General features: G+C 36.9%; 2 protein-coding genes across 2 annotated transcripts in view; both read right to left on the bottom strand.

Moving 5' to 3' along the window:
* Nucleotides 1-13,118, bottom strand: part of atp1b2a (ATPase Na+/K+ transporting subunit beta 2a) — a 23,238-nt gene extending 10,120 nt beyond the window's left edge. Inside the window, exons 1-5 of the mRNA XM_051661610.1 lie at nucleotides 12,838-13,118; nucleotides 7,485-7,613; nucleotides 7,276-7,380; nucleotides 4,611-4,816; nucleotides 2,856-2,915 (exon numbers count right to left, since the gene is read on the bottom strand). Coding sequence (XP_051517570.1) covers nucleotides 2,856-2,915; nucleotides 4,611-4,816; nucleotides 7,276-7,380; nucleotides 7,485-7,613; nucleotides 12,838-12,937 — 600 coding nt within the window. The 5' untranslated portion in view covers nucleotides 12,938-13,118. The remainder of the gene's footprint in view (nucleotides 1-2,855; nucleotides 2,916-4,610; nucleotides 4,817-7,275; nucleotides 7,381-7,484; nucleotides 7,614-12,837) is intronic.
* The window catches only part of camta2 (calmodulin binding transcription activator 2), a 248,222-nt gene that overhangs the window by 99,674 nt on the left and 133,667 nt on the right, over nucleotides 1-14,881 (bottom strand). The window lies entirely within an intron of this gene.

Here is a 14,881-nt window from a genome sequence, read left to right as displayed (position 1 = left end):
GATGTGCGGATTGACGGTCTCAGACACGGAGGCAACTGAGATTCATCATTCGCCACCCAGATTTAGGCAGGTCACTACACCACCACGAGGACTTAGAGGAATTGGGCATTCCAAAAAAATTTTCATCTAAAAAAAAAAAATCGTGTATTTTGCATCTGCCCCATTTGTAACCTAACGCCTCCCTCTCTACTAATTTGCTCTCAGCGTCCCCTGGCATCCTTTGAATGCCCACTGGGGAGCAGTACCATCCCCGTTGCGTCTTATCCAATTTTCGTGAGAGCACTAATCTGTGGGTGTATATGCATAAAGTGGGGGTATATTGTATTTAAATGCAGTGCCGCAAAGAGCAATTCGCTTTTTCCTGAGAAATTGTTCATTGTCCCAAGACGTTTCAAAAGTAGGTCTTATCTCAGCGTAAAGCCTAAAATCCGTTCCTGCATTTGCAGTTTGGAGATTTCACCAGCAGGTGGTGATAAACTTCATGTCCAAACTCTGAAAATATAGTGAAACATCAAATTATGTCCATGACGATCACTGTTGTAGCCTTTTCATGAAACTAATATTTATGAGATTCCTGTTAAACTATCTTTAAGTCATGGTTTATTTTTAAATTATTATTATTATTATTATGTTTGTATTTACAATTGTATTTATAATATAATTTATATTGGTATTTTTCCACCTGTTGTCGTAAAGTGATTTTTAAGTCACTGCAAAAGAGGCTGGTGGAAGAAGTTGGACAGACTAATATGTTTGGATTTGGTCTGATTTTTTTTGATCACTTCGTTATTTATTTATTTATTTATTTATTTTTATCCCCTTTTTCTCCCAATTTGGAATGCCCAATTCCCACTACTTACTAGATCCTCGTGGTGGCTCGGTTACTCACCTATCCATGCATGCATCCATCCATCCATCCATCCATTTACACTGTAATTCATCCATCAATCTATTCATTTACACTGTTATGAATCCATCTATCCATCCATCCATCCATCCATCCATTTACACTGTAATTCATCCATCCATCTATTCATTTACACTGTTATGAATCCATCTATTCATGCATCCATCCATCCATCCATTTACACTGTAATTCATCCATCAATCTATTCATTTACACTGTTATGAATCCATCTATCCATCCATCCATCCATCCATCCATTTACACTGTTATGAATCCATCTATCTATGCATGCATCCATCCATCTATTCACTTACACTGTTATGAATCCATCCATCCATCCATCCATCCATTTACACTGTTATGAATCCATCTATCTATGCATGCATCCATCCATCTATTCACTTACACTGTTATGAATCCATCCATCCATCCATCCATCCATTTACACTGTTATGAATCCATCTATCCAAGAATGCATTCATCCATCCATCCATTTACACTGTAATTCATCCATCCATTTACACTGTAATGAATCCATCTATCATCCATCCATCCATTTACACTGTAATGAATCCATCAATCCATCAATCCATCCATTCATTTACACTGTAATGAATCCATCAATCATCCATCCATCCATCTATCCATCCATTTACACTGTAATGAATCCATCTATCATCCATCCATCCATCTATCCATCCATTTACACTGTAATGAATCCATCTATCATCCATCCATCCATCTATCCAGCCATTTACACTGTTATGAATCCATCTATCCATGCATGCATCCATCCATCATCCATTCATCCATTTACACTGTTATGAATCCATCTATCCATGCATGCATCCATCCATCCATTTACACTGTAATTCATCCATCCATCCATTTACACTGTAATGAATCCATCAATCCATCCATCCATCCATTTACACTGTAACGAATCCATCTATCATCCATCCTTCCATCCATTAATTTATCCATCCATTTACACTGTAATTCCATCCATCCATCCATCCATCCATCCATTTACACTGTAATGAATCCATCCATCCATCCATCCATCCATTTACACTGTAATGAATACATCAATCCATCCATCCATCCATCCATCCATTTACACTGTAATGAATCCATCTATCATCCATCCATCCATCCATCTATCCATCCATTTACACTGTAATGAATCCATCTATCCATCCATTCATCCATCCATCCATTTACACTGTAATGAATCCATCTATCCATCCATCATCCATCCATCCATTTACACTGTAATGAATCCATCTACCTATCCATCCATCCATTCATCTATCCATCCATCTATCCATTCATCCATTTACACTGTAATAAATCCATCTATCCATCCATACATCCATTTAAACTGTAATTAATCCATCCATCCATCCATCTATCCATGCATGCATCCATCCATCCATCCATCCATCCATTTAAACTGTAATTAATCCATCCATCCATCCATCTATCCATGCATGCATCCATCCATCCACCCATTCATCCATTTACATTGTAATGAATGAATCCATCCATCCACCGATCTTACTGTACTGTCGGTATTACCATCAAAACTAGTTTTAACTTCCAGACAAGGCTTTGTCAAGACAATTTTAAAACTTTACCTATCTAGATTAGATTGAGCTAAGTGCACTAAGGTTAGGGTGTGTTGTCCACTAGTTTAGGGTGTATACTAGTCTATGTTTAGGGTTTATGGGGTGCTGATTATGCATTCAACTAGTCATTCTATAACTGCATACACAACTAGTCTTACCCACTTGTCTTCCTCTTTATATCTCTGAGTTTGAAAGGATGAATTGAGTAAACGGGTGTTACAGATGGAATTCATGCTTGAATGACTGTTAGTGATTATTAGCTTAAATAAGTTCATTAGGGTGAGCTTATTTTATGTTTTGGTGGATGTTCCTCTTACCTTTGCTCCACAGGTGACATTTGGAGATTGTCCGTAATTATTAGGCAGCATACCGATCACCTGCAGAAGAGTCAAATGCTCATTTTCTGTGTGCCATCTTAGATCTGTCCCTAGTCACCATTCACTTACATACAATAAAAGTGAACCAGGGACAGAGCAGCGTGAACATTCTGCCTAACATCTCCTTTAGTGTTTCACAGAAGAAAGTAAATTGCTATGGAATGACATGAAGGTGAGTAAATGATGACAGAATATTCCCTTTAAAAGGAAAAGCTTTTAACTCAGGGTAGCTGATCTGTCGTTTGATTGGTTAATTTGATAGCTGATGTGATATTCTGCTCAGTTATGTGTGTTGCGATATTGGCTTCATCAGTTTCATAATAAACACAATGTACTTACTAATGATATGCAATTATCAGGTCATACTGACACATAATAAATTGCGTATCGATGCTGCCGACCCCTTTCTCTGTCTGCGTAAACATAAATGCATTATTACATTTTATATGCTAAAGATTATTTATAATGTTTTAAATGCTAAATTCATTAGCTTAAAATTCATTATTATGTTTTATACACTTAATTCAGTTTAAAAATAATTAAATCATTAGCTCAAAATTCTTTAACAAAATAAATAAAACGTAAAAAAATCTAAAAAGTTTTTTAAATTGTATTTTATTAAAAATTACTCAATTCAATTTAATGGAAATTTAAATGTGTATATCTTTAAAAAAAATTAAGTGCATTAGCTTAAAATTAATTTTAATTTTACACACTTTTACACGCATTATTATATTTTATACTCTAAATTAATTTTTACGTTTTATGCACTACATTTATTACTATATTTTATACACTATATTCATTATTATGTTTTATACAATAAATTCATTGTTACGTTTTATGCAAATTAATTAGCTTAAAATTCATAATTACATTTTAAACTCTAATTTCATTAGCTTAAAAATCATTATTATAATATGTGTTTTATGCTAAATCCATAGCCTCAAAATTCAAGAGTCCATTAGCTTAAAATTAATTTTTTTTACATGCTTAAAACTCATTATTACATTTTATATGCTAAATTCATAATTAAGTTTTATATGCTAAATTAATTTGCTTAAAACTCATTATTACATTTTAAATTCTAAATTCATTAGCTTAAAATTCTCTAACAAAATGAATAAAACTTACAATATTTTAGTTTTTTTAACTGTTATTTTATTAAAGATTACTTAAATCAATTTGATGGACAGTTGTTATGAAATTTAAATGTGTAAATCATGAAGATATTTTTGAATGCATTAGCTTAAAATGAATTTACATACATTTTACATGCTTAAAATTAATGAAAATGCAATAAAATTACATTTATATGCTAAATTCATTATTATGTTTTATACACTAAATAATTTTGATTAAAATGTATTATTACTTAATTCCTAATTAAGTTTTGCATGCTAAATTTATTAGCTTAAAATTCATTATTACTTCACTTTTAGGTTAATACACTTCTAAACTGCTGTGGTAGCTTCGAACACACATTTCTCTGCATATTTTGTTCCATTTTTAAATGAAGTCGATTGCAAGTGGTTGTGGCTAAATTAGCCCAAAGAGCAAATAATCTACAAAAAGTACACCATCCAAGCCTTTGACATACTGTTTTCAACATACTATGAATTGGTTAAATAGTAAATAGTGTGTGAATTGGGATGCAGCCATTATCAGTGATCTGTGCTGTGATTGGCCAGTTACCCGGTTGAGTTTGATGAGCACGCAGGGTTTGCCGCTCTGGTAACCGTACGTGCGGTCAGTGAGTCCAGAACAGTTCCCAAGTATGGTGCGGTTGAACTGGCAGGAGCGTTTGGGGTTGTTGCGCACTTCACCACTGTCTTCCTGATAAAAATACTGATCTGGAGTGCACGCGTCATTATTCATCACCTGCTGAGATTCGTTGTACGCTTCAGAAAGACACAGAAACACAACGTCAGATGCTCTCCAGTACTGTGGAACAGCGCATCATCTAGAAAGCATCACGTTCTATTTCAAGCATTATATTTGTCTAGAAACATATGATAAATATCTTAAAACAACAGATTGTTTACATTTCTAATCAAAATCATCGGCTAAAACATTAACCCCTTAAACTCTGGTGCATTTGGGCTGCCGCCTGCACATTTTCACACTCAAATTTAAAAGCCTAACATTCACACATACTGTGGAATAACTCATTTTATCCTCATCCATAGACATTCAGTCTAATTTAGAGTTCAAGCACCACCCTCATTATTTCATTGAATATCTCGGCCTCTGAGTGGACTAGAAGATCAATCTAGGTGTCATTAGGGGGGCCTGGGTACCACCCCTGGAGCTCGCTAGTTCGCTAGTTCGAATCCCAGGGCGTGCTGAGTGACTCCAGCCAGGTCTCCTAAGCAACCAAATTGGCCCGGTTGCTAGGGAGGGTAGAGTCACATGGGGTAACCTCCTCGTGGTCGCTATAATGTGGTTTATTCTCAGTGGGGCGCGTGGTGAGTTGAGCGTGGTTGCTGCAGTGGATGGCGTGAAGCCTCCACATGCACTGTCTCCGTGGCAATGCGCTCAACAAGCCATGTGATAAGATGCGCGGGTTGACTGTCTCAGAGGCGGAGGTAACTGGGATTCATCCTCCGCCACCCGGACTGAGGCAAATCACTATGCGACCACGAGGACTTAGAGCGCATTGGGAATTGGGCATTCCAAATTGGGAGAAAAAGGGGAAAAATCCCCCCCCCCAAAAAAAATAAAATAATATAGGTGTCATTAGAAAGCTGAGCTCCTTCTCTTTGCGATGTTATAAACATTTTATCATCAATAGTCGATAACATACATTTCTGATACATTTCAGGACTGCATATTTTGTTTTGGACATCTAAGATATAACATTGGATTATTCACAAAAGCAAGCTCACAGACAAGTAAACAATGGCTCATTTTTTAGAGAACTTCCTAATGTAAAAGCAGATATCATAAATGAGACATTTTGTATTTGATGACTTACAGAAATCATATTTCACTCTGTGATTCTTTTGAAAATCTTTCGAACTGTGGTATTAGGGCAACAAAATTAATTGTACAGTCACATTCCTGAGAATGAGAGCTTTCATTTGATATATGACTTGTGCTATGAGAAGGACTTTTTTATTTTCATATAAAAGTATTTCTACCTCATTTCCTCTAGAGGGCGCTAATTTTCAATGCGAATATTTGGAGGACTAATTTTGTTATTTGAAGTAAAATAAATGCAGAACTGATTAGTGGTTAAGTGTAAAGTTCAGAGTCTAAGCTTTCAGATGATACCTCGTATGCTGGGTGGTGGAGGATGAATCTCAGTTGCCTCCGCTTCTGAGACCATCAATCCGCGCATCTTATCATGTGACTCGTTGTGCATGACACCGTGGAGACTCACAGCATGTGGAGGCTCATGCTACTCTCCACGATCCACGCACAACTTACCACACGCCCCATTGAGAGCGAGAACCACTAATCACAACCTCGAGGAGGTTACCCCATGTGACTCTACCCTCCCTAGCAACCAGGCCGATTTGGTTGCTAAGGAGACCTGGCTGGAGTCACTCAGCACGCCCTGGATTCACGACTCCAGGTGTGATAGTCAGCGTCAATACTCGCTGAGCTACCCAGGTCCCACCTTGTATTACTTTTGAAATGTATTCCACTACAGATTACAGAAAACATGCTGTAAAATGGAATTTGTAACGTAGTCTGTCAATGTAATGTTTAAGGGCTGCAAATAGCATTTTAGCTTAGCATAATGCTAAATGCTCACATGACAATTTACACAAGCTTAACTATTTCTGCTTCTTCAAATTTACTTCAAAACCCCACAAAGTGTACACAACCACAATTTTTTCTGATCGTATATATGGAATCGGTTCATTGAATGATGCAGAAACTATATTATTTGTAGCTTTCTATAGGATGCTAAAGGCTACAATGGCTAGCATTTCTCATATATACAATATTTATTCCTGGAAATACCTAAACACATAAAAAACATTGACAAACCATATAGAGTTGGAATTGTGTATTTATTGGATTCATGGTTCATCTGTCAAAGCGTTTCTAACAGTTTTCTGTTAAGCTGTAGAAACATGGTGTTGTTCCTCTTCTAAGCACCCAAAGGGAAGGTCATCAATGATGTCATATCCACCTTTTCACTCATAACAGTGCGAGAGCGCCCTCTGTCCGCTCATATGAGTGTAACACATCAAAAGAAAGTGTTTCACCTGTGTTTAGAAACGCGGCTCACATCATTTATATGAATGAATCTTTACTAACAGAACAGACTACATTTTAAATGAAATGAGAATAAAATGCAAAGTAGTCTCTTTAGTAATCAAAATGCTTTTTGAATGTAACTTACGTGCGAGGAAGTTGTCCAAGGCCTGAACATACTTGTCCCAGCTTTCTGTTTTCTCCACATTATAAATGATTTCTAGAGAATCTCCTTTCGGCCGAATCATCACGCCTACAATCACACACACACACACACACACACACACAGGGATTGTTTCTGTGATGGTGACCAGTCATGAAGCTGTGTATAAAATGTGTTAGAGTGTGTGTGTGTACCTGGTGATGCCAGGCGGTCCTGCCAGGTGGGCTTATAGTCGTCTAGTGTCAGCAGCATCACATACATGGTGAGGCAGAACATGCCAGCCAGAAACGTGTAGAAGACCAGATAGAACAACAGAATGAGACCTGCACGAGACACACATGCAGCAATAGTTTATTATTTACGCTCACATCATTTAAAAACTCACATTAGAGTTATTGTGATGATCACATACTCATGTGTTAATCTTGTCAGTGACTAAATGTTTGTTGACGAAGATGTTAAATCACATAAAAAACATTGTATAGCGTTGAAATCGTGTATATATTGGATTCATGGTCTGTCAAAGCTGTAGAAACATGTTGTAGATAAGGAAGATGACACGAAACAGACGCCTTTAATATGTTTGATATGTTTAATTAAATGTTTGAATACTTCGTATGTTACAGTTTGACACACTGCGCATTATTATCAACTAAATATGTTTATATGCTAAAATATGCGTATTAAATTATATACCATCTGTTTACTGCTGCTTTAAAGAATATAGAAACCAAAACACTGATCAGCCTTTATTTCTAAAGTCAACATGAAATGGCATTGTTTGATGTGTTGCTACATATTTAATCCATGTGACATTAACTGGATGGTGTGAAGTGTTTCTATATGACAGGGTGATGAAAATTACATTTTGATGAAAGATTACGATGATTAATTCTTAAGAATAACTTGCACTGATAAATCATTTACAGTAAGACCAGGAATGTGTCTTTTGACTTGGAGAATGCACTTCTTGTTTCATTTCTGTACGTGTGTGTATATGACCCAGATTCACCTCGATTCACTCCATCTTTGTATTTCTCATCCGTCCATCACTGAGCAAATGTCAGAACAGACTGTGAGGGACTAAATCCTCTTACGCTAAAACCGCAGTCTCTCTCTCCATCCCTTATATTCTCTCTATTCTTCTTTCCTCTCTCATTCTATTTCTAACACGCTATTTGTCTTTATATTTTTAGCCTTTGTCTTATATATCGACCCATATGTCTCTCTCTCTCTGAGTGGGGGATGGGACTCAGATTAGTCTCTCGTCCACTCATTCGCTGCTCACCTCTGATGTCATCAGTGCTCCCAACCAATCACATACGAAAGCTGGCGAGTGAACTGATCTGACACACACACACCGTTTTGTCTTGGATTTGGTCTGTTGCAGAATTTGATTGGTTACCTCTAACATTTGTAATTACAGATAACCCCATAAAACTTGATTTGTGTTATGTTTTAAAGACAAATATTAAAGACAAAAGAAGCATTTATGTGTCCCAATAGTGTTGACATCGTTTTAACTATCCATGCAAACATTTGACATTTTTTAGCATCATTGAAATCTGATGTATGAACAAATATGAACATATATAAAGTATCAATATCAATATATTTGAGCATTTAACCTGTGTATATTTTTAAATTCCTGTTTGAGAAAATATGTTAGATGTATGAAAATATTATATCAATATAAATATATTTTTATTATTTATTTATTTATTAATTGCAACCATAAATTAAATTTAAGCAGATTAAAAATAACAATATTAGTGCTGGGATTTATACAAAGTAATTTCCCACAAATTATGTGAATTTTTTATATCAGTTAAAACCATATATAAACATACAGTATATTTCATCAGTGTTGGGTAGTAATGGACAAAATGTCATTTGGATTGCATAATCAGATTACAAAAATCAAGTACTTATTACATTTTTAAATGTGCATAATCAGTTTACAGTTACTTTGGTTACACTTTACAATAAGGTCTGTATTTGTTAACATTAGTTAACTACATTAGTTAACAATGAACAATACTTTTACAGCATTTATTAATCTTGATTAATGTTAATTCCAATACACACTACATAATGTACTATGAACTAACAAGAAAATGTTGTCCTATATTACTGTAGTATTAACAATTTATTAAGATTAATAAATGCTGTAAAAAATATATTACTCATTGTTAGTTAATGATACATAATACATTAACTAATGCAAACAAATGTAACCTTATTGTAAAGTGTCACTGTTACTTTTTAATGGATTACATGATTTTATGGTTTCAATGATTACATTACCTATGAGTCTTGGCTTTCAAATAATGTTTCGTGTTTGATTTGATTTCATGTTTGCTAATGTTTAATAAAAGAAGTGTAACTTGGTACTTTATAAACTTGAGATTTTCAACAAAACATGCAATAAGTAATCCAAAAGTAATCCAATTAGGTTACCTAAAAATGTAATCCAAATGATTATGTTATATTATTACATATATTCACATATACAGTACACCAGACTAAATTGCCCCTCAAGAAGCCACTTGAATGTAAATTTACAAGATATTTAGTAATTTGTTGGAAATAATATTAAACAAATCATGCTGAAATATGTGAACTATAGCTGTCTAGAGTGAAAGATTATATGTTTATGGTCAGTATACTCCAACAAAATCAGTGTTTAGCACCTATGAATCATTCTGGAGAAAAAAGAGAATATATTGTTATTACATCAGTACTGCAAGCATTATCCTTAAGAACCCTACTATGGTTCTTTGAAGCACTAGTAGTTTAAGGGTTTTTAGAGAACCTTTGATAAAACAGTTCTTTGTGGAACTAAAGAGGGTTCTCCTATGGCATCACTCTCAAGAACCCAACAATGGTTCTTTGAAGCACTAGTAGTTTAAGGGTTTTTAGAGAACCTTTGATAAATAAGTTCTTTGTAGAACTAAAAAGTGTTCTCCTATGGCATCACTCTCAAGAACCCAACAATGGTTCTTTGAAGCACTAGTAGTTTAAGGGTTTTTAGAGAACCTTTGATAAAACAGTTCTTTGTAGAACTAAAAAGTGTTCTCCTATGGCATCACTCTCAAGAACCCTACTATGGTTCTTTGAAGCACTAGTAGTTTAAAGGGTTTTTAGAGAACCTTTGATAAAATGGTTCTTTGTGGAACTAAAGAGGGTTCTCCTATGGCATCGCTCTCAAGAACCCTACTATGGTTCTTTGAAGCACTAGTATTTCAAAGTTTTTTAGAGAACCTTTGATAAAACAGTTCTTTGTGGAATTAAAAAGGGTTCTCCTATGGCATCACTCTCAAGAACCCAACAATGGTTCTTTGAAGCACTAGTAATTTAAGGGTTTTTAGAGAACCTTTGATAAAATGATTCTTTATGGAAGTAAAAAGGGTTCTTCTATGGCATCACTCTCAATAATCCTATTGTGGTTCTTTGAAGCACTAGTATTTCAAGCTTTTTTAGAGAACCTTTGATAAAATGGTTCTTTGTGGAACTAAAGAGGGTTCTCCTATGGCATCACTCTCAAGAACCCTACTATGTTTCTTTGAAGCATTCGTAGTTTAAGGGTTTTTAGAGAACCTTTGATAAAATGGTTCTTGGTGGAACTAAAAGGGGTTCTCCTATGGCATCACACTCAAGAACCCTACTGTGGTTCTTTGAATGACTAGTAGTTTATGGGTTTTTTAGAGAACCTTTGATAAAATTTTACCCAAAGTTTAGAGAACTTTGGGTAAAACAGTTCTTTGTTGAACAGAAAAGTGTTCTTCTATGTTATCAGGCTGAAGTACCCTTTTTGGTTCTACTGGAACCTTTATTTCTAAGACTGCAGTGAAAAGATGTTATAAACATGAATTGAAATTAAAACTCTGTACACCCTTTAACTGCTACGAGAACACATCACGTTATTTAGCTTTTTTTTTCCTGTTTTTTTCTCTCACAAACACTGCACCCCAGCCATCACACAAACACTCATACACACTCAAGTAAAGCTCCATTAAAGCCAGTGACTCAGCTAAAGGCCATTATTCAGGAGTGCATTACTACAACACAATTACAAAGATCTATTAAAGTCTTTATTAATGAATGCATACCTAGCACACACACCCTTATACACTTATTTTCAAACCAACAGAAGCAAATCCATGTTTATGAGCATGCATATATTTTCTGTTTGTGTAATCAGACCCATACAGACATCTGATACATACCAAAAACACATATATGAAATTTGTATGGTTTTCACTGATGTAAAAAAAATCATCTTTTCAATTTCAAAATACTACAGGGGGGCCTGGGTAGCTCAGTGGTAAAAGATGCTGACTACCACCCCTGGAGTTCGCTAGTTCGAATCCCAGGGCGTGCTGAGTGACTCCAGCCAGGTCTCCTAAGCAACCAAATTGTTCCGGTTGCTAGGGAGGGTAGAGTCACATGGGGTAAGCTCCTCATGGTCACTATAATCGGTGGGGCGCGTGGTGAGTTGTGCGTGGATGCTGCGGTGGGTGGCGTGAAGCCTCCACACGTGCTACGTCTCCACGGTAACGAGCTCAACAAGTCACGTGATAAGATGCCCGGATTGACGGTCTCAGACGCAGAGGCAACTGAGATTCGTCCTCCGCCACCCGGATTGAGACGAGTCACTACGCCACCATGAGGACATTGGGAATTGGGCATTCCAAATTGGGGAGAAAAAGGAGAAAAATCCCCTCCAAAAATTTCAAAATATTACAAAAATGCCATTTTCATAAGTTATATTTTCCCAAATACTAGTGGAATTTCTATATATACTCAAATATATTCAGTACATTTAATATGATATATTTCTTTATATTTCATATGTAAAGTAGCAAATATGTTATGTATATTTATATATTTACATATATGGATTTCTGCATAACAAGATTTCAGATAGATTTCAGATAGACAGACAGACAGATAGATAGACAGACAGACAGATAGACAGATAGATAGTGTGAGAGAAAGAGAGATGTATATTGTTATATAACTGATGATGGATGATGCTGATGATGCTGATGATGCTGCTCCGGATGTGAGCGAAATCACGTCATGTCACGTGAGCGCGCTCGAGCGGAGGACACTCACCGAATAACCTTGCGCGCGCCCAATGCGCTCCATATTACTGATCAAAAAATTATACGTGCGCGCGCCCATATGTGTCATCAATGTGATTGAAGCTAATCTGGAGACAGACGCTTCCTCACTATAACCGATTCTGTCATTCATCTCTTTGAACCCGTTCACCTTTAACGCGCACACGGGAGCGCGCAACAGCAGCATCGCCAGAAAGTGCTTTAACACATCAGGGCCTGCTGCATCATTCACACACACACACACACACGCACACACACGCACAAGGCGCATTGCGCAGCGCGTTCCGATAAAACGGTTCAAATGAAGGAAATAAGTGCGCGTGAGCTCCGTTCGACGCACCGCACACCGACCCGTTATATTCACCGCCGTACATAACACACACATACATGAATGATGATGTGGCGGAGCGTCACTCACCCCAACTGCTTGCCGTTCTACCGAGCAGCTCGTGCGTCCGCGGGTTCCAGAAGAAGTCCTTCCACTCGCCCGATTCCTTCTTCTCATCTTCTTTGGCCATGGTTCTCCGGTGGACTCACAGGTGCGCACTGCTTTAGAACGGAATAACGGGACACCGGTTACAATAAACACACACCGGTTGATGAATGTGGACGGAGAGGGTATTTTTGGCGGCTCGGTTGGTCGGTTTTTCTCGCTGTTCTCGTTTGCGAACCGAGTGGAATGCTGCAGCGCGCGCACTAATCCAGAGATACTGCGGTAAAACGCGCTGAGCGCACGCGCACCCGGTAACTTCCCCCCCCCCTTCCATCTTCTGCGGAACAGAAGCTACGAAATCCTCCTCCCTCCCCCACCCAACACACACACACACTCATACACACACACTCACAAATACACACACACACACACACACACCATCAGTAGATCTGCAGCCAGTAGCATCTCTCTCCTCTCATCAGGCTCCGCCCCCTTCTGGTCCAGCGTCGCTGCATCCGCCCGTCTGTCTGTCACACACAGGTGATGCTGAACCTGTTTATTTATTCATGTTAATTAATTGCTGCGAGCGCATCCACTCATCTTACTCTATTCTTGTTTCTGGTTTAATGTGCTTCACTGACTCAACGAGACAACTGACATAATAAAAGAACAATGCTAAATAAATTATGAGAGAAACATAACGTTGATCTGATGAGAGCCAATAATGAAACATCAAGAACTGTATTCATCTATTAAAAGAACAGACTAAATGGTTTTTAATAAGAGAGCAACACGTGTTAAAGGGACAGTTCACCCAAAAATGAAAATTCTCTCATCATTTACTCACCCTCATGCCATCCCAGATGTGTATGACTTTCTTTCTTCACCAGAACACAAATGAAGATTTTTAGAAGAATACTTCAGCTCTGTAGGTCCATACAATGCAAGTGAATGGTGACCAGAACTTTGAAGCTCCAAAAAGCACATAAAGGCAGCATAAAAGTAATCCATCAGACTCCAGTGGTTTAATCCATGTCTTCAGAAGAGATATGATAGATGTGGGTGAGAGATAGATCAATATTTAAGTCAGTTTTTACCATAAATTCTCCTCCCTATCCAGTAGGTGGCGATATGCACGAAGAATGTGAACCAAAAACAAAAGAAGAAGAATGTAAAAGTGAAAGTGGAGTGATAGTAAAAAAGAACTTAAATATTGAACTGTTTCTCATCCACACCTATCATATCACAATAGACCTAAACCCTAAACACACAAAAGGTGACAATCAGTAAACCTTATTAAAGGTGTTATAAGCGGTTTTATCATGGAGAGGAATGCAAAAATGTTCCGACTCCCTGAAAGATATTAATGAAATTAGTGTGTTGTCTCTGTGACAGCTCTAGACTGTGTAAACAACAAATAAAAATGTGGTCTGCGGTCTCTGACACTTTCGACCTGTCAATCATTTTACGTATTGTAGTTGCAGCGAATTATTGAGGCTTAATGCCATTTTTATGCCATGTTGTTCCTAACAGTTGCCAGCTGAGGGCGCTATTGTGCTGCTGATGCTTTTAACAACCGTTTCTGCACGTGTCGGCCTCAATAAAGCTCATTTGATATCTTTGGAGGGTGGGGTTTTGGATAAAGGGGGTGTGGCTAATTCAAAGGCTCAGTCTCACGGAAGTAGAACGGCTGAAATCGCTTGCAGCACCTTTAAGTTTAAAGATAAGCTCCTAACATCACCACACAACTATTAACTAACAGTGGCAACACAAATATCAATAATAGCATAAAGTCAGCAAGCAGCAAAAAATACATATATATAAATAAATAAGTCTATAACATTAACTGCATAATTGATTCATGTTGCAGTGCATGCTGGGAACTCACAAATCAGCAATATTGTTTAATATGAAATTGTTCGTTTAAACTAAAATAGTTGCATCAAATTTTGGGGGAATACTGTTGGTCTAACATGTATTTTTATGTAGATGCAAACTACTTCACATTTTGAAGTATCTGTAACTCAAA

This window comes from Myxocyprinus asiaticus, chromosome 29 (assembly GCF_019703515.2).
Source record: "Myxocyprinus asiaticus isolate MX2 ecotype Aquarium Trade chromosome 29, UBuf_Myxa_2, whole genome shotgun sequence".
In the NCBI taxonomy this organism is placed as follows: Eukaryota; Metazoa; Chordata; class Actinopteri; order Cypriniformes; family Catostomidae; genus Myxocyprinus; species Myxocyprinus asiaticus.
This window is presented reverse-complemented; position numbering and strand designations above follow the sequence as displayed.